The following is a 21,807-nucleotide window of genomic DNA, read 5'->3' on the forward strand; positions in this document are numbered from 1 at the left end:
ATTTATGTATAATATACATGTCTGTACAAATTATGTAGGATATTTCATGATGTTAGGTTAATTTTATTTTTATTACAAATTTAGGTGCTACCGGTAGTGGCAAAACGACTCAGGTCCCTCAGTATATTCTGGACGAATATGCTAAGAACCAACGTTATTGTAACATCATTGTAACTCAACCAAGACGTATTGCTGCCATAAGTATTACCAAGAGAGTTTGTCAGGAGAGAGGTTGGACACTGGGTAGTCTTGTGGGTTACCAGGTGGGAAGGGACAAGTGTCTCAGTGAGGACACCCGTTTATCTTACGTCACGACTGGTGTGCTGCTCCAAAGGCTAATTCAGTCCAAGAATATGAATCAGTACACCCATGTTTTTCTGGATGAGGTGCGTTAATTTTTCTCCAGCTAAAGAATAAATTTGGCTTGTTTTCTATCTCTGTCTAGAGTCTAATCTTTAATTGTCATTTGGGGAAAGAAGCATGTGGTCATTGCCCTTAAACAATGGTTGTAGTATTTGATCCTCAGAAATCCCTTATACATGTAATTAATACAAATTATTAAACACTGGATCAGTGGATAATGCAATTTGAGAGTTTTCATTGGCTTATCCATCATGGTACATGAGTCATTACACCATGCTCTACAAATTTGGTAACTGTATGCATAATTTCTTGGGACATTTTTATTTTTATTTTATTTTACTTTTCTATATTTTGCGGGCATTGGATATGAGATGATCTTAGCAAACTTGGCGCTGCGTGCCTTGTTGGCTATATTCTACCACTTCATATCCAACGTGAGCTTGTGGAATAATTGACAGTTAAATATACAGTCACATTTTTTCAGGTTCATGAGCGTGACCAAGACTCAGACTTCTGTCTCCTAGTGGTGAAAAAGTTGTTGAGAACAAACTCAAGGCATGTCAAGGTATGCTTGTTACATAATATTATAAAAGTACATAATTTTATACAGGTATGTGTCTCTGTTTTTTGTTTGTCAGAGTGAACCAGTTGGTATGACCATTGAATAATGGTAGGCATTTTTCCAAAATCGGCAAACCAACTGAAAGAGATGGTGTTTGCCATGTACAATTTAAAGATTTTCCTTAATATTGTATTGGGTCAAAAAAAAAAAAAAAAGACTGGGAACTGGGATAGTCAGGAAATAGTTCCAAATGGCAAGGAAATTTCTGCCATTCTGTTCCAGACTAAAGAAGAGGACTTTGTCGTAAGATAATCTCCAGTTTCTGAATGGATTTTCCAGAAAATTACTGCAGTTCCATTTGACCTTTAGTTAAGAAATTTTTCAGATTTACTATCAGCACATTTCCAGCCATCTGGAAGTGACTTAATTCAGCTTGGCATATTTTGTAAACATTGCACAAATTCTCAAGAGTAACGCGCTTTGATTTCTGCAAATTAAATTAAGTTAAGGCTTTATTAGGATTTACCAAGCCACTGATATTTTCCCCAACAACAAGGAGAATAACCATTTATTGTAAATTTTGGATCTAAAACACTGGAAGTAATGTTTCTTCAATTTATTTTATGGTTATTTTGTTTAGTTTTAAAGTTATTTTCATTATTAACCATACTGATTTGTGTTGTTGTAGGTTATCCTGATGTCAGCCACCATTGAAAGTGATCTTTTTTCAATGTACTTTGCTGTTCCTGTGCGTGGCAGAGTAGAGGGAGCCCCTGTTGTCAGCGTAGATGGGAAGTCCTTCCCTGTGGTGGAAAGTTATCTTGATGATCTTAAAGATATTGGAGTAAGTTTATGCCTGATACCTTTCTAATCTTTGTGTACTTTATACACAAAAAAGTAGGGTTATCTCCTTTCAGTTTTGAAGAGGGAACAGATACTTGTCTTGGACATCATTTGTTGAAAAAAAAGCAATTCTGTCTCCAAAACTCAAGGAAAACTGTGATTTATGAGGAGCAACTACTGGCCAGGAATAGTGAAAGTAGAAGTTTTGTGGCCCGGTAGTGAAATTAGCTTCTGTAGTCTTATGAGCGTGAGGGAAAACATCAGCTTGTTAAATCATTACATGTAATTTATAGCCAAAAACTATATCTGATTCTTTCGACTGCAAGATGAGGCTGCACAATGTAAAGTACACATACTTCTAGAAGACCAATCTTGTTCATACAAGATTTGTAAGTACAGTGGAACCCCGCTGTATGGTCACCTCGTCAATGCAGTTACCTTGTTATTACAACCCCCTTTTTTGTTAATATTGTATGTACTGATTTAAGTTTCAATTGTTTTCAGAATCATATCTGCATTCTGGATGCTAATGAAAGTACAGTTGTTTAGAAGTGCAATTGTGAATCATATATCTGTTATGACTTCACTCAATTTAGGCCAGTCATGAAATTTGACCCTACCCCTTTAGGCCACCCAGTTTATACGGTCAAGTCTTCATGGCCCACTGGTGACGGTATTAACAAGGTTCCACTGTATTTTGATGTTTCATCATTGTTCATATTAGGAGCTCGATCATTCATCATTTTTATCAACTGAAGATTTTATTTTAATTTGACATTGCCAACAGATGCTTCCAGACATTACTCTTGAAGAACCAGGTATTGACAGAGTGGGGTACGAGTTGGCAGCTCGGCTTGTATACCATCTTGATGAACTGGAGAGAACTAGCAACACAAGGTTAGCTTGGTGTTTCTATTGTCTTAAGATAGCATGAATGTGTGGTGAAGCGTTCTCCTGCCGTTTAATGCTTGTCAATGATTAAGTCCCCTTTACGGAGATAACGTGTATGTGTACATGAGTAGATATTTGCTCTGATTGGTGGACAAACTTTGATATCACAATCAGTGTTTAGATTGCTACTATCCAATAATGATATACAGTTATACGGGTACTTGTTGCACTCAATTAACCTGCAATCCCTTTGGCCTGTACTGTAATGTGTGCAGACTGTACCTACATGTGTGTAAAGTGGGTGTAAAATGCGTGTACAGTAGTATAGGTGTAAAATACGTGTAACGTGCGTGTAATTACACGCGTGCAAAATTTAAGTTGTAGTTGGAGTTACATGCATTCGGGTATAAGTTTAGCGTATGCATGTATTTAAATTGGAGGAAGACATTCTTTATTATTCACACACAGATTTGCATGTATTTTGACACCCTTCTTGTGTGTATTTTTGTATGTTGATTTTTTAACATTCTCTCGACAGGCAAGGTTCTCGTGGGACTGTCCTAATGTTTCTGCCTGGTTAGTACTGTATGGCTTCTGAAGTTAAGACAAAAATGCTAAAATGTTTTATAAACTTTGCAACACCCTCCTAATCACTGTAAGACTAGAATTGAATGTAAACTTGAAGTCTAGTCAATGTGAAGTGGGACATTGTTTTCTCAATCATACTCTGTAAAACTAAAATCTTACTTTAAAGCTGACATAAGTTGTCAGCTACATGTATTGTTCTGATGCTGAGGTAAGAGGAAAAATCTTAAATTAAGATTTTAATTTTCTCGGAGTAAGTGCATCACTGTGTATTTTTCAACTACTTGTGTACAGTAGCAGTTAGATAGAAGTTCTTTGCTGGTTAAGCACAAGATCAAGCAGTTCGCTTTCTTTTTGTTATTAGGTTATTTTGAAATTGAACAGATGGATCATGTCTTAGATGAGATCTGTACAGATTTGATGTAAGTAATTGCATAAATATGACCGTAGAAAATTCTACAAATGCTATATGAGAAACTTTGCTGATGTCTTTGTTTACATTTTTCCCAATTAACATACGACTTTGTGCAGAGAAGGCATCACACTAGATAGGAATTGACTACAAACTATTAAAGACGTTGCAAAACTTGGTAATTGGTGAAATTTTGGCTCTTTGGATGAAATATTCGAGGAGAAATTGGCTTTCAAAAACTGCCTAATTTCTGGGCAGCAAAAGCGCTAATGAGCTCATACGTTCTTTGTAAAATTTTGAGTCTTCAAACTTGTGTCACACAAAAGTATTCAATACACCGGTCTCAAATTACTTGGGACAGTTAATCGTGCTGTGCCCTTTCAATATTCGGAACTGATGTTTTTGTAGCTCTATCAGAAACTCTATTGCTTGTGCTAATGAGGCAAAAGAAATTATTGTAAACAAAGATTCTCCTGTAGACATCACTCATACATGAATCTGCTGCATGTGGTGCTTCATGGATGTCTGCTGTACCTGGATGAGATGTTAAACTATTACAGGCTGGCCTGCAACATACCTTATTACATGAAATTTTCACGACACGTTAATTTCGGAATTTCGCGATTTAATAAAAATTTAATGTCGCAAAATTAACATGACGCAAAAATTAAGTGACTCACATCATGTCAATAATTAAAAAAGACACTTTATTACCATTACACACGTTTATAACAATCATTTTGAACTATTCTGTAGTAATGTTCTGGTCCTCTTCATCACTACTGCTTTCCATCTCCACTCCAGGTAGCCCTTCTTTTGAACAATCCTCAAACTGTTCATTTACAGGCTCCTTGTAGTGCTGTTCCACTAGTTGCTTAAACCTTTCAATTGCTTCAACGTTCTTAGGAGATGCCTCCATTCTTACTGTCGCCTCGGGAAAAGACGTGCTACCACCTGTTGATCTGTATCAAGACATTTACGCAAACAATTAAATGGCATCAGTTGTGAAACTGAACGGCAACATTTTCTCTTTGGAGTCTGCAGAAAGGAATATTTAATGTATATAGTTTATGAGGTCAATTGACTACTTAAACGTGACTTGAATTCAAGCATGAACTACAAACCGTGCATTGCAGACACTATGAGAACATCTTTCTTGTTACTGTTAACATAATCAGTTGCGTTTCTGTTTATTTGGACATTGTTGATTAAGTTGTTTGATCAAATTCAGGGACATGTTAAATAACATTGACAAAGAAATAAAGCGTGTTTCACTCAAAAACACGAAATTAAAGTGAGTGAAAATGAAAAATTTTTGCAAAATCCCAAAATTAAGGTGTTGCAAAATATGGGAACCTCAAAATCATGAAATTAACGTGCCGCGAAAATTTCATGTAATAAGGTATGTTACCTTGTACTAGGCAAGTGTGAGGGCCATACTGGGGAATACTGGACCGAGGTCATTATGGCATGAGGGCTAATATTCCCCAGTATGGCTCAAGCATGCTAGGTTAGTAAGCACAAAGCAAAAAAATACATGACTTAAGACTGTTACCATGAAATTGCTCCATATGCCAAAATCCTGACCAAGAAAGAACCAACCAGAACGCTTGGATTTACTTCAAGACTACCTTGCTATATAATAACTAGCAGAACTAATTACTTCTGTGAGGGTGATAAATATTAATTTCAAATTTGTGTCCCTTTTTGTAGAATACTTCCACTGCATTCCCGAATCACCACCCATGAACAAGGAAGTGTCTTCCAAAAACCACCAGAGGGTTTCAGAAAGGTGTGTTAAGCTAAATTCTGCAGAGCTGATATAAAATGATGAGTTGAACTCTCGGCATGACTAGTTTTGGGCTTGTTTGGCTTAATTCCTTTAATTCCCAGTCAAAGTTTTGAACAGATGGTGTGTGGTAAAGTGCTTGCACCAGTATAATTGTTTTTTGCCTTAGGTGTAGAGGGGTGACCTCACTGCTTGCCAATAGTCTGCGTCATACATAAATACATACATTTTTTTACATATACACAAAGAAAGTAGAGGTGGTTTCACACAATCTTTCCTATTGTTAACCCAAGGGTTTTTTTTCCTTCTTCTTTTTCTTCTTAGCTAAGTTTTTAATAGTTAATCTCATTAGTTAATAGCTGGTAGGCTTTTTGATAATTGCAGGAGTGCTCGATGCAAATACATGCAGTGTGAAATGCAAATTAAGATAGAAACTACAGTAACTCGAGTTTCATGCTTGAAGCGATCATCATATGTACACATATTTTATTTGATAATACAGTTTTTTTGAGACTACCACAATATTTTTCTACATGCTCATAGAAATGATACAATTTGATTGAATGTACAATTATTGTGTTTTCTTTCAGGCATTAGATTTCTGATAAACAATGTTTTAATTATTTGCCTTTTTAACAGCAAGTTGACTGCAGTATACAGTGTACTTGCTGATATAGCAACTTGATTGATTGACTGTTTGATTTTGGCAGGTCATCTTGGCTACAAACATTGCTGAAAGTTCAATCACTGTTCCAGACATCAAATATGGTATAAACTACAATGATATCGTATGACTTACCTACAGTAGTGCCGCTCAGAGATAAGCAAACCACAATGGCCGTTTGACCACCAACGTGAATGCAAACAAGTTTACTCCAAGTTGAAAATGTGTTTGATGGTTTGCATATCTCTGAGAGGTACAGTATACTGTACCTGTAGTATCCATTTTTAAACAGTCCTTGTAGCTCTTGACCAGGGTATGAATTTTGAACCAATAAATTTTATTCAGAATACGAGATTGGTGATGATTCAGGGTATCTTGCATACTATGAGATGAGTGCAATGTGAAGTATTTCGACATTAAGGGTTTCATCAACATTTTCAGCAGGGGGGCAACTGTCTTTCACAGGCAGGCAAAATGTTTTGAACTGAGCTTCTTTATAGGACTAGTAAAACTTTCCTCTAGATGATCAAATCGGGCGGGCAAAATCATCCTTCCAACTGGTCAATTTGCCCGATGATCTCAGCAGTATATTGAGGAGTTAACAGAACATGAGAGGAACAAAGAAACCTACCTTAGGCAAATGCAAGTTGTGTTTAATTAATAAAGACCATTTACCTGTGACTTTGGGCTTTTTGTTTCCTTGTACACCAGCCTACCACTTGTGGGACTAAAAGTATTTCATTTTACAATACTGTGTATGTGTATGAGAAATACTTCTTGACTACTTTTTGTACTTTTTATAGTCTGAGTACAGTATCTTTATGTTTTTCGTAGTTATTGATTTTTGTCTGGAGAAATGTCTAATTTGCGATCCAGAGACAAACTTCCAGAGTTTACGGCCGCAATGGGCATCCAAAGCCAACTGTACACAACGTAAAGGTATGCAGACCACATTGCTTTTTATAATATCATGGTTGTGTGTTTTTATAATGTTACATTATCTCATTTGGGATGTCAAGATGATTCCAAGAGACTGGTACTGTTGTAAAAACATGGAGCTTGAAAAAAATGTGAATTTCAGCTTGTCCTTCAGACAAGTAACTCTCAATTTTGCTTGCGCAAGGCAAGTGCATGCTTGTTTTTTTTTTTTCCCCTTTTATGACTTGATTGGCTTATGACTTTTCTGGGCCTCTGTTCATCGGGCAAGTAGACATGAAAAGTTACTAGTTGGCTCTTTTTGTGAGTTCTGAAAATGGGTGCCTGTCTGTAGACAGACACCCTAGCCTGATCAGGTGTCCAGTTAGAAGAGTTATGCAGTGTATTGATGTGAGGCTACGAATTACTTCCAGTGGGTATAAGTCAAATGGATAGAAACATGGCTAAGTGTCTGCTTACAAAAGGTCTTTTTTATCTTTGTTAACTTGACTATGGTGTAACAAGCATAATACAGATATATTTATGCTAATTCTAAAATGTACCTGGCGAGCCTATAGAATAGTGTCAAAAATTAATTAGTCAGTCTTATTTCAGACACAGCATTTTTCAATTTCTTGATAGAACAATACACATTTCTCATCACCATAGTACAAAATTACCAGGAGGGAACATCTTTCTTTCTTGACCTGTGTCCTGACAGAGGTTCATTTATCTCCACTTTTTCTTTGTCTTGTCATAAGGTCGTGCTGGTCGTGTGTCCACAGGAACATGCTACAGAATGGTAACCAGGGAGTTTTATGAATCATGCCTTCCACAGTTTGGTATTCCTGAGATGCAGGTAAATGGTGCACACTGTTTAATAAGTATTACTATATAGATTGCAAGTAGTTGGTAATCTTTGCAAATTACTTGTTGATCCAAAAGTTAAAAGGAGTCAAATTTTTTTTTCAAAGTTCCTCTTTAAGTTAATTTTCACAAACAAAGGTGTGAGTGGAACATTGGGTTTTCAAACATGAAGAAACATATAAAAGCATCACAGTCAAACCAAATATTTTCATTGTTTTTGAGTGGGAGGTAGGTAAGGATTGAGTTGGGTGGGGGGATGAGGGAGAGGGTAAGCGAGGGACGTATGGGTATAAATAGTTGAGAGGGAAAGAGGTGAGGCTCTGGAAGCAACTTGAGCTGGAGGAAGGGAGGGATATGGGTACAAAATTAAAGGGAGGGAGGGAGGGGTGTGGGTAGAAGTTTAAAATAAAATATACATGTATGTCTACATGTATTTTTTGAATTTTTGTTCATGCATGTGCTAAATGTATGACTATGCTAAATATGCGAGGACTGTAACACTCTGCTTCTTAACATTATTTCCTCCCTAGAGATGTCCACTAGAACAGGTTGTGTTGAAAGTGAAGCTCTTGGATATTGGTCCCCCCAAGGCTGTGCTAAGACTGGCATTACAGCCTCCAGATTCAGACGACATTGAGCGGACAGTCTTGCTATTGAAGCAGGTGAGGAAGACAGGGAAATATGATTGTCATGGTCTCTCAAGATTTCACTTACAAAATAACTCCATGTGGAAGAAAGTGGTGTACATTGATCTCTGCAGAATTACAAATTTTTGTTCATTATCAAAGTGGAATTTCACAAGTTGAATCTCAAATGTCTGTTGAGAGCAGGATAGTTTTAATTGCATGAAGAGATTCATTACATGCGGGGCTCAGTAGTCAGGTTACCAGTATACTGTAACCTGTGATCTTGTGTTCTAACCCAAAAAAAGAATGCCTGATCACAAGTTATCTATATTGTAGGGTCAGTTCTCCAATTGCATTCTCTTATCAAGAGTGCATGTGAATGCAAACACTGCTTATTCCAGCATTTAAATGTATGACATGATTGTTTTCTAGGTGGGTGCCCTGACCATTGTTATGAAGAATGGTACTATTAATCCTTGTGATGGAGAGCTGACGTTTATTGGCAAAGTGCTGGGTAGCCTGCCGATTGATGTTCACCTTGGAAAGCTGTTGGTTTTTGCATATGTGTATGGTTGCCTTGAAGAATGCCTTGTTATCAGTGAGTATCATCAATAGGCATAATTATAAAATAAATATTTTTATTGACAACCACTCACCCTATGGGGCTGTTCAGGAAAAAAAAATCTTAATAGACCACACCCCCACTGGGTTTTCTTCAGGGCCAGTGGAAACAAATTCATGATGAAAACAAACAAACAAACAAACAAAAAAACAATGTAAATGAACATAATATGGTTAAAAATCCCAACTGGCAGGAAGGTGGACCAGTTGGCTATTTACAAGCTTGGCCGAGGAGTTGACCTCAGGGGTATCTAGAACAACACCAGCTGGTGGTCAGAACAGGACGTAAACCTGCAACCTCTGGATTTTAAGTTTGGTGCTTAACCGCTTGGCCACACTGCCTCCTCCAGGACCAATGTACATGTAAACAAAACAATAGTTTAACAAATAGTGCAGATGAATGAACAGGAATGTTGGACAATAATCTTTGTCGAAGATGCCAATTTCACTAAGAGTTAGTGATTTACAGAAGAGTGTTCTAAGACTGAAACCATTGGTGACATAAAGCTTGTTTGCTTCTAAAGCTTGCTTCACTTTTGTGAAGTAGAGGCCAGTGCACACACAAGCCATGTTCAATGTGTGACTTTTCACATGTAAAGCAAACACAGGACACAAAGTATCTACTGTGAAGGAATATTTTAAGTTCATCTTTTCCAGAATGGTAGACATTCTTCTTGAACTTTTCTTCACCCTTAGGTGCTTCATTGTCTTTGCAGTCCTTCTTTGCAAATCCCTTTAAGAAGGAATTTGATGCTTACAGGTAAATGTAGTCCATCTGTCAATCTTGAAAATATCCCCAAGTGGCCCTGCTTACATAGGATTTTGTCTGTTGTGCCCGTGAAAATGGCACATTATGCTTCTAGCAGTGCTCAGAATTTTTGGAAATTATGTGGAAATTATGCTAGTTTCCCTAAATTATGCTTCTTGCCATCAAAATTATGCTATCTGGTTTTTAAGCAAAATGAAGAAAGAACAGGGTAAATAGAGGCAAAATAGAACAAACCCTTATCTAGTGACTGCAGAATAACTTGTCAGCTGCTGAACTATCTGAACTGGAATGAATGAGTTGCCAGTAATCGGATACCCGTAATTGCACAAAGAACTCTGGGATCGTCAGGGGGCAAACATTGCAAGTCGCTAGAAGGAAATGTATGGCGAAAAGTTGTTTCGACGCCCAAAAACATGATTTTGTGGAGTGATCAACGCTTTTTCGCCGTAGTTTTATCGCAAATGGATTTTTGGCAATGTTGATACATGGAAAATGTAAGTTTTTGTTTGAATAACCGTGATATAAGTGATAAAATTTACCGATAAACTCCCTTTTGCTTGCATGAGGTTTATTGTGAAATACATTGAAGAGAATTTTGAAAATTTCAATACACGCCTGATCTCGAGAGGCTACCCGGAGCAAATGGTAGAAAAGACCCCCCGAGAAGTTACATATAAAGACAGAAAAGAAGCTCTAAAACAGAAATCGAAAATTGCAGAAGGAACCACTAACCTTTGTGTCGGGCAATTTCACTCAACCGTCAATACCAAACTTTGGAAAGCATAATTATGCACAAATGGCACTTTTAAATACAAATACTCAGAGATATATTCAAGGAGCCACCCTTGATCTGTTGTAGAAAAGGAAACCACTGAAATATGTGCTTGTAAAAGCAGAACGAAGGCTTTGAGCAACACGGTAGCCACACAGCATGAGTCGTGCGGACTCATTTGTCATTAAATCAACTCCAGACAGTACAATGATCGCCACCGGGCTTATTTCCAGTATTATTTGTATGACTGAGCTTTCAAATAAGCCAAAAGTAGCCTGCACACAACTTGAAAGGCTTTACTGGGTTATTTCCTCTCGATTTATACCTAATTAATTTTGTAATATTTTCAGACCATTACGTGATGTAAATTTCTCAATAACGCTCACGTAAGCAACGGAGTTTATCGGTAGGTTTTATCACATATTTCACGGTTATTCAAACAAAAACTCACATATTCCACATATCAACATTGCCCAAATCCATTCGCGATAAAAACGACGGCGAAAAAGCGTTGATCTCTCTCACAAATCGTTTTCTTGTAACTCGAAGCAACTTTTCACCATACATTTTCTTCTAGCGACTAGCAATGTTTGCCCCCTGGTGATCCCAGAGTTCTTCACGCAAACACGGGTATCCGATTACTGGCAACTCATTCACTGGAAGTGCTTGACAATGAGGATGCCATCTTAGACCTTAGAGCTCGGTCAGCTCACCGCCGAGCCGCATGTGTGGGGTCTGAGACCAAGAAACATCAAAACATGACACGGATCACAGGCAGCATGGAGCCAACAGTCAACAAAAGTTTAACAAACAGAATAAGTAAAAAGAAGTGTATTCAAAACGAAATTATGTAACTTTTTTCATTTTGTGAAAGTCAAAACAGCCAGATTATTAATTATTTTATCCTAGCAGTGCTAAATATAGATAAAGCTAAAAATTGTGCTCGGTTTGCTCAATTATGCCAAGTTAGCACAATAAAAAAAAAACCTACTCCTGCTTGTCGGTGTTATATAGTATTGTAATAATTATAAGAAATTCAATATTAATTGCATTTGGTGGAAAAATGAAAATCAGGACGTGAGGTTGAAAGCTATACCAAGTAAATAGCTTTTACACCCTGCAGGTACTCAGAGTTTACTGTATTTTTTGTCTTTCACAGTAAGAAGATGGCCTGGAGTGATTATTCGCACAGTGACTGCATTGCAGTTCTCAATGCCTTTAAGGTAAATAACTCTAGATTATTCACTGATCACCTTTACTTTTCAGTTTCAAGAATTTATTTCATGTGATATTTTTTGCATGGGGTTATGTTGTGAATTGTGGGAGGTGCGGCAGCCTCATGGTTAGTGCTCTTGTTCCTGGAGCGAGCAGTCCAGGTTCAAGCCCTGGCCAGGGACACTGTGTTGTGCCCTTGAAGCAAGACACTTAACTCTCACAGTGCCTCTCTCCACCCAGGAGTGTAAATGGGTACCGGCGAATTGTTGGGGAAACCTAACAAATTGTGGGGGAGTGACCTGCGATGGACTAGCATCCCATCCAGGGGGAGTAGAAATACTCCTAGCTGCTTCATGCTACAGAAACCGGGATGAGCTCTGGCAGCTATGAGCCATTCGGCTCCAAGGCTTCACTTTTTTCTATGTTGTAAGTTGGGATCTGACTGTTTTACTTTTTTTTTTTCTTTTTGTTCAGGAGTGGAGCATGTTGAAGAGGCGAAAAGGATTCACAAAAGTACGTCAGAACATTTTGATGTTGATAACATGTGCTAAAAGATGTGAAATATGATTACATACCTATATCAGTGTGTTCAATAAGATTTGAAGTACTGTAGGCATTAGGTGCAGCTCTTGTCAATAATCAATAGAGAGCTTAAGCAAACCACAGTGGGTACAGCAACAAGAATGTCAACAAACAAAAGATTTAATGATTAGAACAGTAGCTGTACACATGCTTTCTATCGCGTGATAGTTGACGAGGGTGCATTTCTTAGCTTTCTCCCACAAAACAATGACATGAAGTGATTAAAAGAGTAAAAGAATTGAATTGAATTACATGTAAGTTCTGAGTATTTTGGAGAATGCAAACAACAGTGGCTTCCTTTGGAATTGGGCACTGGGATTACATATTTAGCTTGAGCTAGTTCTGAGACCAATAGGCGTATTGAACAGACCTAGACAATTGCAAAATTCTAAGGTGAAATATAAATTCATTTTTCACTAGGTGTTGTCCTTGGGGTCAGCATCGTCATTGCTTAAGCTCTCTACTAAGAGAGGCCCATTACGACGTCCTCTAGAGGGCCAATTTGAATTTCAGAAAACTGCTATCATCATGCTGGTAATCCACAGCAAAATGTGTGTTGGAGCACTGGTTGGTGCCAGGTCCTGTTGAGAGCACTGCTTTAGTTAATGATGGCTATGTGCATATATAAAACTCTGTTGTATCTGTCACTTATGATTAAATGTGCATTTATTTTCTTATTCAGATTTTGTTGATTATTGTTGTTATTAATTTATACATGGAACTATTTGCAGGGAGAAGTAAACTGGAGTCAAGAGAACATGATTCAGCTGGGTCGCATAAGAGAGGTCTGAACACTTCTACCATATCATTTTCAGAAATCTTGTACAGGTCCATCTTTCTAAAGCAAATACGAGTAAATATGATTGGTTGGAGAGTCAGCTATCTACTTTAAACACGCTACCTGTATTTACCATACCCTTAAGAGGAAAGGGGATGCTGTGGACCTTCAGTCAGTGAGATATAGAGAATGATGTATGAATAGGGGTAGATATAAAGTCATAAATTCTTTCTTTATGTGTTTAATGTGTGAGTATCAAGTATCATTGGTCAGGGAGGCAGATATCAAGTTGAACACTTGCTGGTTTGTAGAGTAACTTTCAGTTTCCAGACAACACGACACAATAAAGTAAAAAAGGAAATAACAATAACAAATAGCAATAAGTTATCATTATCATTATCATTATCATTTCTGTTATCGTTGCCGTTATCGTTATCATTATCATCATGTCCTTCAGGTTGAGCAGCTTGTGGAAGAATTGACTGAAAGACTCAAGCAGCTTAATCTGCGAACAATAAGACCTTTGCATCAAAAGTGAGTTATGACCTTCTCGGTTTTCATGATTGTACATGTATTTTATTAAGATAAAGTCTGAGAGTGAACAGCGGTACGTGTAACAAGTCAGTGTCTGCTTTACAGGGCCACCACACAGGAGTCTCTTCTCATTTTAAAGGTGAGTGGTCGTTCTCACTGGCCATAGACCCTTTTCATCAATGGCTGCCAATTTAAAATGCTTTTGTGTACATTTCAAATAGCCTGCCTTCGCAGATCTTGTTTTAGACTTGCTACAAGTCAACCTCTCTAGTTTCAGGGTAGACGAGCAAAGTGAGCAAAGCAAGGTTTTAGGCCTAACCTCGTTTGAGAGTAAAATTCCTTTTGAATTATCAACCTAAACACGAGGTCAGTGAGGCCAATTTTTGATACTTACAAAAGAACTGGCAGCCGTTTGTTTTATGAAAAGGGTCTATGTACTTTGTTTTTGTCAAAGAAGCTGGGTTTTTTTTATATTGCTATTATGGTCCATCTCAAGATGCTGTCATCTGATGCATTATGTTCTTAGCCTAACTTGCGTTGAGAATTGCAGTTTTTGTTCTGGTCATAGTTGACCCATAGGGGTCATGATATATAAGCCAAGTGTTGTGACTCTGTAGTTAAGTCCAATTGTAAAACTTCATTTACTTTACAGCTTGTGATCTGCGGTGCATTCTATCCAAACTACTTTACATCAAGTGACATTGATGAAGCTGAAGTAATGAAAGCGATGTCTGGTCATGATCCTTTTACCACTGTTATGGTATGTATCGAGTGCAGTTCCAAACAGTGATCAGCACATAAGTTCTTCTAAATAATGCTCACATAGTGTCAAGTGGGTAGGTGTTGAGAATTAAACAAACATGTGAACAATGAGCATCAGAACAGCAAATAGCTTTCAGAAAATTTACACCAGTTCAACTTCATAGTAACCAGAGCATCCTTGTTCCAGGATTATGCGTACTGTAAGTACACTTTACGCAGAGCAGATCAAAATTAGGAGAGTTACATGTGCATTCTGTGGCAGCATTATACTTGTCTGCAGCATGCAGAAAAAAAAACGTGTCTGTGGCCGGGAGATCTTGCAGTAATTCTGTTTAGTTTCGTGGGAAAGTTTTTGAGGAAATTCAAATAGGCCATTTTCGAGTTACCTTATGCCTCTGTTTCAAAATGAGTCCTCATGCAAAAATGAGTTTGATTTGCATGAAATTTAACCTGTGTGGGGAACACATTTTCATATGAATGGTTTCACATGAAGACTTTTTTTGACACAGAGGCAAAAGGCAACTCAGAAATGGTCTGTTGGCATAGTGTTTGAATGTGCTGTAAGAGAATTAAATTTGGGCTAGTGAGAATGACTCTCAGTCAAGTACATCGGATGTGTAGTTATGTAGAGCTTGCCCATAGGGTACTCCTGAAAATTCGTTTTCCTTGCACTCTGAATGCTGCGACAAGAGTCCGATTACTTTTTCATGGACTCAAATTACATTAACCTTGGCAAAGAAATTGTTCTGATGCTGAGAACTGATTTAGGTCAGGAATATGCCTCCCCATGGTGCTCTGTACCGGTCAGCGATTGCAAGAATGTTCAGGCAGTGTGGTAAAGGCAAAGCTCTGTACTTTGAGGAAAGCAGGTTAGTTGATCCTAGTCTGTGAGCCGTGCTAAACCATTAAGTTGGTTTAGCTTCTTGGAGAGTTTTTAGTGGAGACCAGGTTGCAAATTTTTTGTAACCTGACGTGACGAGAATCAATGATTTTAAGGATGCCATGTGGTCTAGAGGTTTTTAACTTTCAATATGTGGTGAAACAAGCTTGTAATGTACAAGAGCTTGGCAAATGAGTGAAAACATCATCGTAGCTCATTTATGATTTGGTGAAAGCATCATGAAAGCTAGTGGTTGAGTGCAAGAGACAGGCTGCACTCTTACGCCGGTCTCTTATGTCTGCTCTGAGTAGCATAGTACTATTCAGTCATGAAGCCATGATTGATCGTCACAGTTACTGGATACACACAACATTTTAAGTAGTGTGTGTCAAAGCAGTTGTGAAATTAAAGCCTGAAAAAACTTCAGGCTTGAACGGGATCGAACCCATGACCTCTGCGATACCGGTGCAGTGCTCTACCAACTGAGCTATCAAGTCAACTGAGAGATGGGCACGTTGTGAGTTCGTAATACACCCATAGATGGTGAAGATTATGTCTTCATCTCTTTCTCCACAGTTCAAGTATGTAATCTTTCATGTAATATTCACTTGCATATTCAGTCATTTAGAGAAGTGCGATGCAGTGTTATTCCTGGGAAACTGACGGCGTTGTCTTTGTGTTGAAATTCAGGGCCTACATTGAATTTGAAAGACCACGTATTGTTGACCGAGGCTTGGAGTCGAATTCAATTGTCCCAGCTGTCTACAAAGCTATTAAAATGAGGTCAGGATCAGTTTCAATGCCAGGTCTTTTTGCCCTTCATGTAAGAACACGAAGTCGGCGTAAGCATTCAGCCATCATGGAATTATTCCTTGTCTACCATCTCTGACTGCATGCAAGGGATATTTGTGAGCTTTTCGCAGTGAGAATATTTGTAAAACCACTAGAAACCTACAAAGCAAATGGGTAAACAAGCAGCAAACGTAAAGGGTATCGTCGGGAGATGTATTGGGTATTGCTCGTGATTGGGTTGAAGATAATTCTAGATGGGTTGCCAGTCTCGGCATTTTGTTAGCTCAGCTTTTTGCTGGGACCGATTTGTACTCTCCCTGTAAAGGAGCTTCGTTACGGATTTCGCATTTTGAAAAGTTTAGCCCAACGTTTTCAAGTTCGACGTTTGTAATCCGTGTCAATCTTCTCCATCCTTAACCATCCTTGTTCTTTCATGGTTTATTATTATTCCTTGTTGTTTTTTTCTATCTTAGTGAACTATTAGTTTCAGGTTTCCTTCAATTTAAAGGTAATTTTGTACGTGGCGAAGATATCTCAAAATGTCGTGACTGAATGTGGTCTAGCTCCTTAAAGCGACACACTGTGAAAGAAAACAAGACCATAGCATGATGACACTAGGCATCATTAAACCTTGATGACACACTAACCATTATAAAGTTATGTTCTTGTTTTGCTGTCTTTGCAGACATCTCAGGAAACCTCTCAATCTTTTCATCTCTGAAGCAAAAAATGCTCAAATGGACAGGCTGATGGAACAGAGGAGGTCTTTTGGAGAAGCTGCAGGATCTAAAAGACTCAGGACGAGCAGGTTGGTTGTCAAGCTTTGTTGCCAAAAACAAATCTCGTTCGTAGATGTACAGACATGCAATAATAGGGTTTTGGTATTTCCATCCTAGGATGGCTACACTTATTTCTTCAAGAGGTACAGGTAGTGTGGAGTTGATGGAGGAACCACGGCAGGTACAGTGAATTTCCTATGTTTGTTAGTGTATTTTCTTGTATTTGTATTTTGTATTTTTGTGTTATTTCTCCACTAGACGACATGAATACAATATTGTTGACAAATACATTTATTTTAGGTTAAAAAGATAACTAGTTTAAGAGAGGAAAGAGTAAACACTTAAAAAATTAGTAGTTTATGTTAGACTTATCATACTTGGCAAAATAAAACTGGTAAAGTACTTTTTTTGAATAGTTCTCTAGTCAGCTTATTATGTATTTATAAAGAAATTGCATTCCAATAGTTGCATCCAATAATAGTTGGGCTAAATTTCCTTGTCTTTATTCTATATGTTGTAAGGGACTCACTTCGAGTAACGTAATTACAGTGTAGTCGTTCCCCCTACCCTTACCTCTAGTAGTGTAACCCTTATCTCTAAAGAGGGTATATGACAACCTTGTAAAAAAAGTTTAGTTTCACTTTGGGACAATCATGAACCTAAATTTACCATCAAAACCTATGTCAACCAAGTGTCATTTATAGCTGGTTAAACCATCAACCTTAAGATTGTCATTTGTCTTATGTTTATTTAAAACAGGTTAACCTTCCTCAGAAGGGCTACTTGGAAATCGTGACCTCAGTGGTAAGACTGTAATAATTGATTTAAGATTATTGTTTACCCGAAGCAGGTCAGTCTTCAAGTCATGCTTGGCTTATACAACCTGCCGCAGTAACAAGAACAAAAACTGTTCAAACTGCAGTTATGTATTGGCGTAGCATGGCTGAGTTCAATTCCTCCACTCTTAAAACTGGCTGGTATTGTTCTCACTAGCTCCGTCTAAAACTCCCTGTTGCTTTTGTAAAATGGCCACCTGCCGGTTGAAATTCTATCTATGTTGTCGTTGCTATAGTGGTCAGTGCACGTAGTTACACCTAGCTGCGCCACGGGCATGCCACTTAAACTGAGAGAAACATTCATGTCAACTACACAAGCAACTGGCGGGAGGCAGACCAGTTTGCTATTTACAAGCTTGACGGAGGGGTTGAACAAGGGTCTACTGAGTAGCAACTCCAGCTTGGTGGTCAAAACGGGACTTGAACCCGCGACCGCCGCATTTCAAGTCAGGCGCCCTAACCACTCGGCCACGCTGTCTTCTCCACTCCCTATGTTTGCTTCTTTTCGTACAGTGATTTATTTCAATGTTTATTGACGTTGGCCAGTAAGGTATTGACACGTGCATGTCGTTGTTTCCGTTTCATTTCAGGTGATAAACGCTGGCCACTTCTGGGCTCAGAAACCTGACAGCGAGTCTGCGAGAAAGCTACAAATGTTGCAAGAGAATATTAACATGTACGATGGTAGAAACCTAGAGGTATGGTCGCCATCGTATTGCCGGGGAGGGGGGTGTTAGGTTTGATTTTGACCAATCATAAGCTAAACAGTGTTATAACAGCTAGCAGAGCCACACGTAAGCACGTACACGTAAGCCTGCATCATAATCCAATGATGAACGTTCGTGACTTGAACAGACATGACTCGCTTCGCGAGAGAAATTTATTTCCATTGGCAATGTGATAAAACAGTGGATTTGTTCTTCTATCTGTGCATCATTGAGTTTTAATACACCTGGGAAGTTTGGAGAGCGCTCAAGAAACTAGAGTTTTTACCACAGCAGGTACGGCTGGGTCTCGAGTAAATGGTAGAATGTCTACGAGGTGCTCATTGTCGCGTTCATTTTGCAACCCTCACCCTAACGATTTTGATCAGTCGAACCAAATGCACCGATGAAACTACATGTGTATGTCAAAATTGTTCGCTTTGAGCTTATGATAGACGTTTGGTTGTTTAGAGACATGCGCGGTACATGGTCATGCTACAGAAACCGGGGTTAGCTTCGTCCTGATGGGCCACTTGGCTCGTATGCAGACTTTACCTTTTACTTTTTATATATTTTTTTTAGCGCATTGAAAAAAGGGACCTCTCTGTTGGCACACTATGTCTGGCTTTATACGCTGAAGATGAATTGTTCTACAGAGCCAGAATCCTGGCCATCCATGATGGAAAATTTCTTAGTGTGGAGGTACGTCAAGGGGGGTTTTTGCCAGCCGCTGTCGTGTGCTAAATAAAATTTACTTAGGTAGAATGCACCTTTCCTAAAGAAGTGACGGAAAGTTATAGTTGGGTGTGGATGTTTGGTAATCAAGTACTGCTTAGTAGCTTTCATTTACATGGTCATACACCAGGTGTTATCTGTAAGCTTATCTGTAAGAGTCACAACCACATTGCAATAGACATCATTACATGAAAGTACTACTCGACAGGTTCCATTTGAATGGCCACACACTAGAATTTCATTCAGACTCAAGAGTAAGAACCACCTTGTACAGCGTAATAAACAGTACCACATGAAAGTACTGCTTAATAGCTTTCATTTGAATGGTCTCACACTAGGGTTTCATCCATAAACTCAAAAGTTAGAACCACCTTGTACAGCACAATAAACAGTACCACATGAAAGTGCTGCTCGACAGCGTCCAAACACACTGAGGGTCCGTTCGTGGACAGTTGCAACAGTAAGATGAGAAATAAAGATAGTTCATGGAACGCTGTCCATCTTGATAACTAAACTGCAAATTAAGCTTCCAAAGATGGCATAATACGGTTGGAACGTGGTCAAGATGTTTTAAGAAACTAGAGTGGAAAACTGATTTCTCGAATCTTCGATTTTTTTAATCTCCCGACAACTCGAACCAAAGCGTCGTTTCCCCCTTTCCGTCGAACACTGTTATTTTCCCCCCGATTTCTCAACCAATAGACCGTATTCCTATTCTCGGTATTGGACTGGAACTAGCTTGCAGTGGAGGCTCGTTCGGGAGAATATCATTAAAAAGAGATTAATGTCATTTGCATTTGAAAAGACTCCCTGCATTAGCCTCGGTTGCACGCTAGTTCCAGTCTAATACCGAGAAAACTATTGTGGCCTGTTTTCGTTTCCCTTTGGAGCTTCGAAAAATTGGGATTCCGCTGAACGTTTGTTTGTGATCACTTTGTACAAGGAGAAGATGTACTTTTTATCAGTTTTTCTAACACGTATTTTAAATGTTTCTAGGTTCTTTACCTGGACTTTGGCAACGAAGGAGTGGTCAAGCTTGGTCATCTGAAGAAAATGAAGAGGGAATTTATGAACCTTCCTTTTCAGGTGTGTGCAGTGTGAGACAGGACTCGAAAATTCCATTGTGCTGACGTAGCTTCACAGAGATCTGATTGGTTGTTGTTCAAATGTGAATTTTCGCGCGCAAATAACAACCTTTCACTAAACGAATCTTTTGTTTTCACGTAAATGGAAGAGAAACTACTTTTTTAACTTTTTTTTTCAAGAGAAATTATTACAGACCCAATTTTTGTTGTAAGAAAATCAGCCCTCAATCACTTTTGGCTTCTTTAGTCCCTTTACTTCTTGCAATTTTGTGAGTGATATTTCTTTTTCTTTGTTTCAGGCATTTGAGTGTAGACTATGTGAAGTTGCCCCCATGCCCTTTGCCCATTGTCCTGTGGGCGCATGGTCTCCCAGAGCCACTCAACGGTTTATACAGCTTACAGAAAACAAGAAACTAGCTGCTAAGGTAATGCTTTCTTCATACAGTTGTTCTTGATTTATATAACTGCATTTTCGTGGTAGCTATTTATTGTGAAATGAATAACCCATTATAACTTTGTATCTATGGTGGTCATGCGCTGGTAGTTAAGTAAACTGTGTGATGCATGTCGCAGAGGGCACCTCTCTCCTTGAAAAAAAGATCTCGTCACCCCCCCCCCCCCCCCTGCCCTCCCAACCTGTCTTGCCTAAGTTTTCCACGTACTGCACAACAACAAAGAATCTGACTAGATTCGATCTTAAGACCAATGCCTTAACCATTTGGGTGCTTAAAGAAGCTCAGTCACGGTATTTTGAGTTATTTTGGCCACATACAAAATTACCTTTAAATTGAAGGATTCCTGGAAATAGTAGGTCACTAGGATACAAAAACATCAAAGAGATGATAATAAACCATAAAGGAACAGAGATGGTTAAGGATGGAGAAGATTTACACGGATTACGAACAACGACCTTGAAAAATTCAGGATAAACTTTTTAAGATGCGCAAACCGTGATGTAGCGCCTTTAACAGTAACATTATGATAATGTGTTTGTCTAGGTGTACTCCTTGGTCAGGAACGTGCTTAACTTGGATCTGTACGACACCAGCACTGAGGAGGACGTGCACATCAATCAAGTGCTCATAGACGAAGGTTTTGCTCTATTTCAAGAAGAGTCTCGAGCATCCAAGGTAACAGAAGCACACTTTTTTACCTACAACCATGAACAAGTTGTGTTGAAAAATGCCAAAAACATAAAATTATAACTTAAAACCTACAGAATAAGTGTTCCCCCTTTCAGTGTTGAAAATGGTAAAATGCGAACTTGTGTTAGATGAAAGTGTTCAGTCAATGTACAGGGGTGAGGAGGGGCAAAATGCGCAAAGAATGAAGTCTTCCAACCCTTGTGACAAAAATAATGGCAAATGACCTGTGGCACCTGATCTGGAACTCAGATTTCCCACGGCCAAGAAAAACAGCGAGAGATCTGAGCACGAGATTAATCTG

At 38.5% G+C, this 21,807-nt stretch overlaps 1 protein-coding gene across 1 annotated transcript in view; it reads left to right on the plus strand.

The window, feature by feature from the left end:
* Positions 1-21,807, plus strand: part of LOC145483857 (ATP-dependent RNA helicase TDRD9-like) — a 30,020-nt gene that overhangs the window by 2,867 nt on the left and 5,346 nt on the right. The window contains exons 3-31 of the mRNA XM_081462411.1: positions 85-386; positions 848-928; positions 1,614-1,769; positions 2,556-2,665; positions 3,198-3,235; positions 3,609-3,666; positions 5,370-5,448; positions 6,156-6,213; positions 6,944-7,048; positions 7,786-7,883; positions 8,422-8,553; positions 8,950-9,115; positions 9,835-9,898; positions 11,839-11,902; positions 12,369-12,407; positions 13,208-13,261; positions 13,712-13,788; positions 13,894-13,927; positions 14,441-14,548; positions 15,319-15,419; positions 16,121-16,213; positions 16,908-17,030; positions 17,119-17,182; positions 17,761-17,805; positions 18,428-18,535; positions 19,124-19,243; positions 20,273-20,362; positions 20,661-20,786; positions 21,360-21,491. Of these exons, the coding sequence (XP_081318537.1) occupies positions 85-386; positions 848-928; positions 1,614-1,769; positions 2,556-2,665; positions 3,198-3,235; positions 3,609-3,666; positions 5,370-5,448; positions 6,156-6,213; positions 6,944-7,048; positions 7,786-7,883; positions 8,422-8,553; positions 8,950-9,115; positions 9,835-9,898; positions 11,839-11,902; positions 12,369-12,407; positions 13,208-13,261; positions 13,712-13,788; positions 13,894-13,927; positions 14,441-14,548; positions 15,319-15,419; positions 16,121-16,213; positions 16,908-17,030; positions 17,119-17,182; positions 17,761-17,805; positions 18,428-18,535; positions 19,124-19,243; positions 20,273-20,362; positions 20,661-20,786; positions 21,360-21,491 (2,825 nt within the window). The remainder of the gene's footprint in view (positions 1-84; positions 387-847; positions 929-1,613; positions 1,770-2,555; positions 2,666-3,197; positions 3,236-3,608; positions 3,667-5,369; positions 5,449-6,155; positions 6,214-6,943; positions 7,049-7,785; positions 7,884-8,421; positions 8,554-8,949; positions 9,116-9,834; positions 9,899-11,838; positions 11,903-12,368; positions 12,408-13,207; positions 13,262-13,711; positions 13,789-13,893; positions 13,928-14,440; positions 14,549-15,318; positions 15,420-16,120; positions 16,214-16,907; positions 17,031-17,118; positions 17,183-17,760; positions 17,806-18,427; positions 18,536-19,123; positions 19,244-20,272; positions 20,363-20,660; positions 20,787-21,359; positions 21,492-21,807) is intronic.

This window comes from Orbicella franksi, chromosome 4 (assembly GCF_964199315.1).
Source record: "Orbicella franksi chromosome 4, jaOrbFran1.1, whole genome shotgun sequence".
Taxonomy (NCBI): Eukaryota; Metazoa; Cnidaria; class Anthozoa; order Scleractinia; family Merulinidae; genus Orbicella; species Orbicella franksi.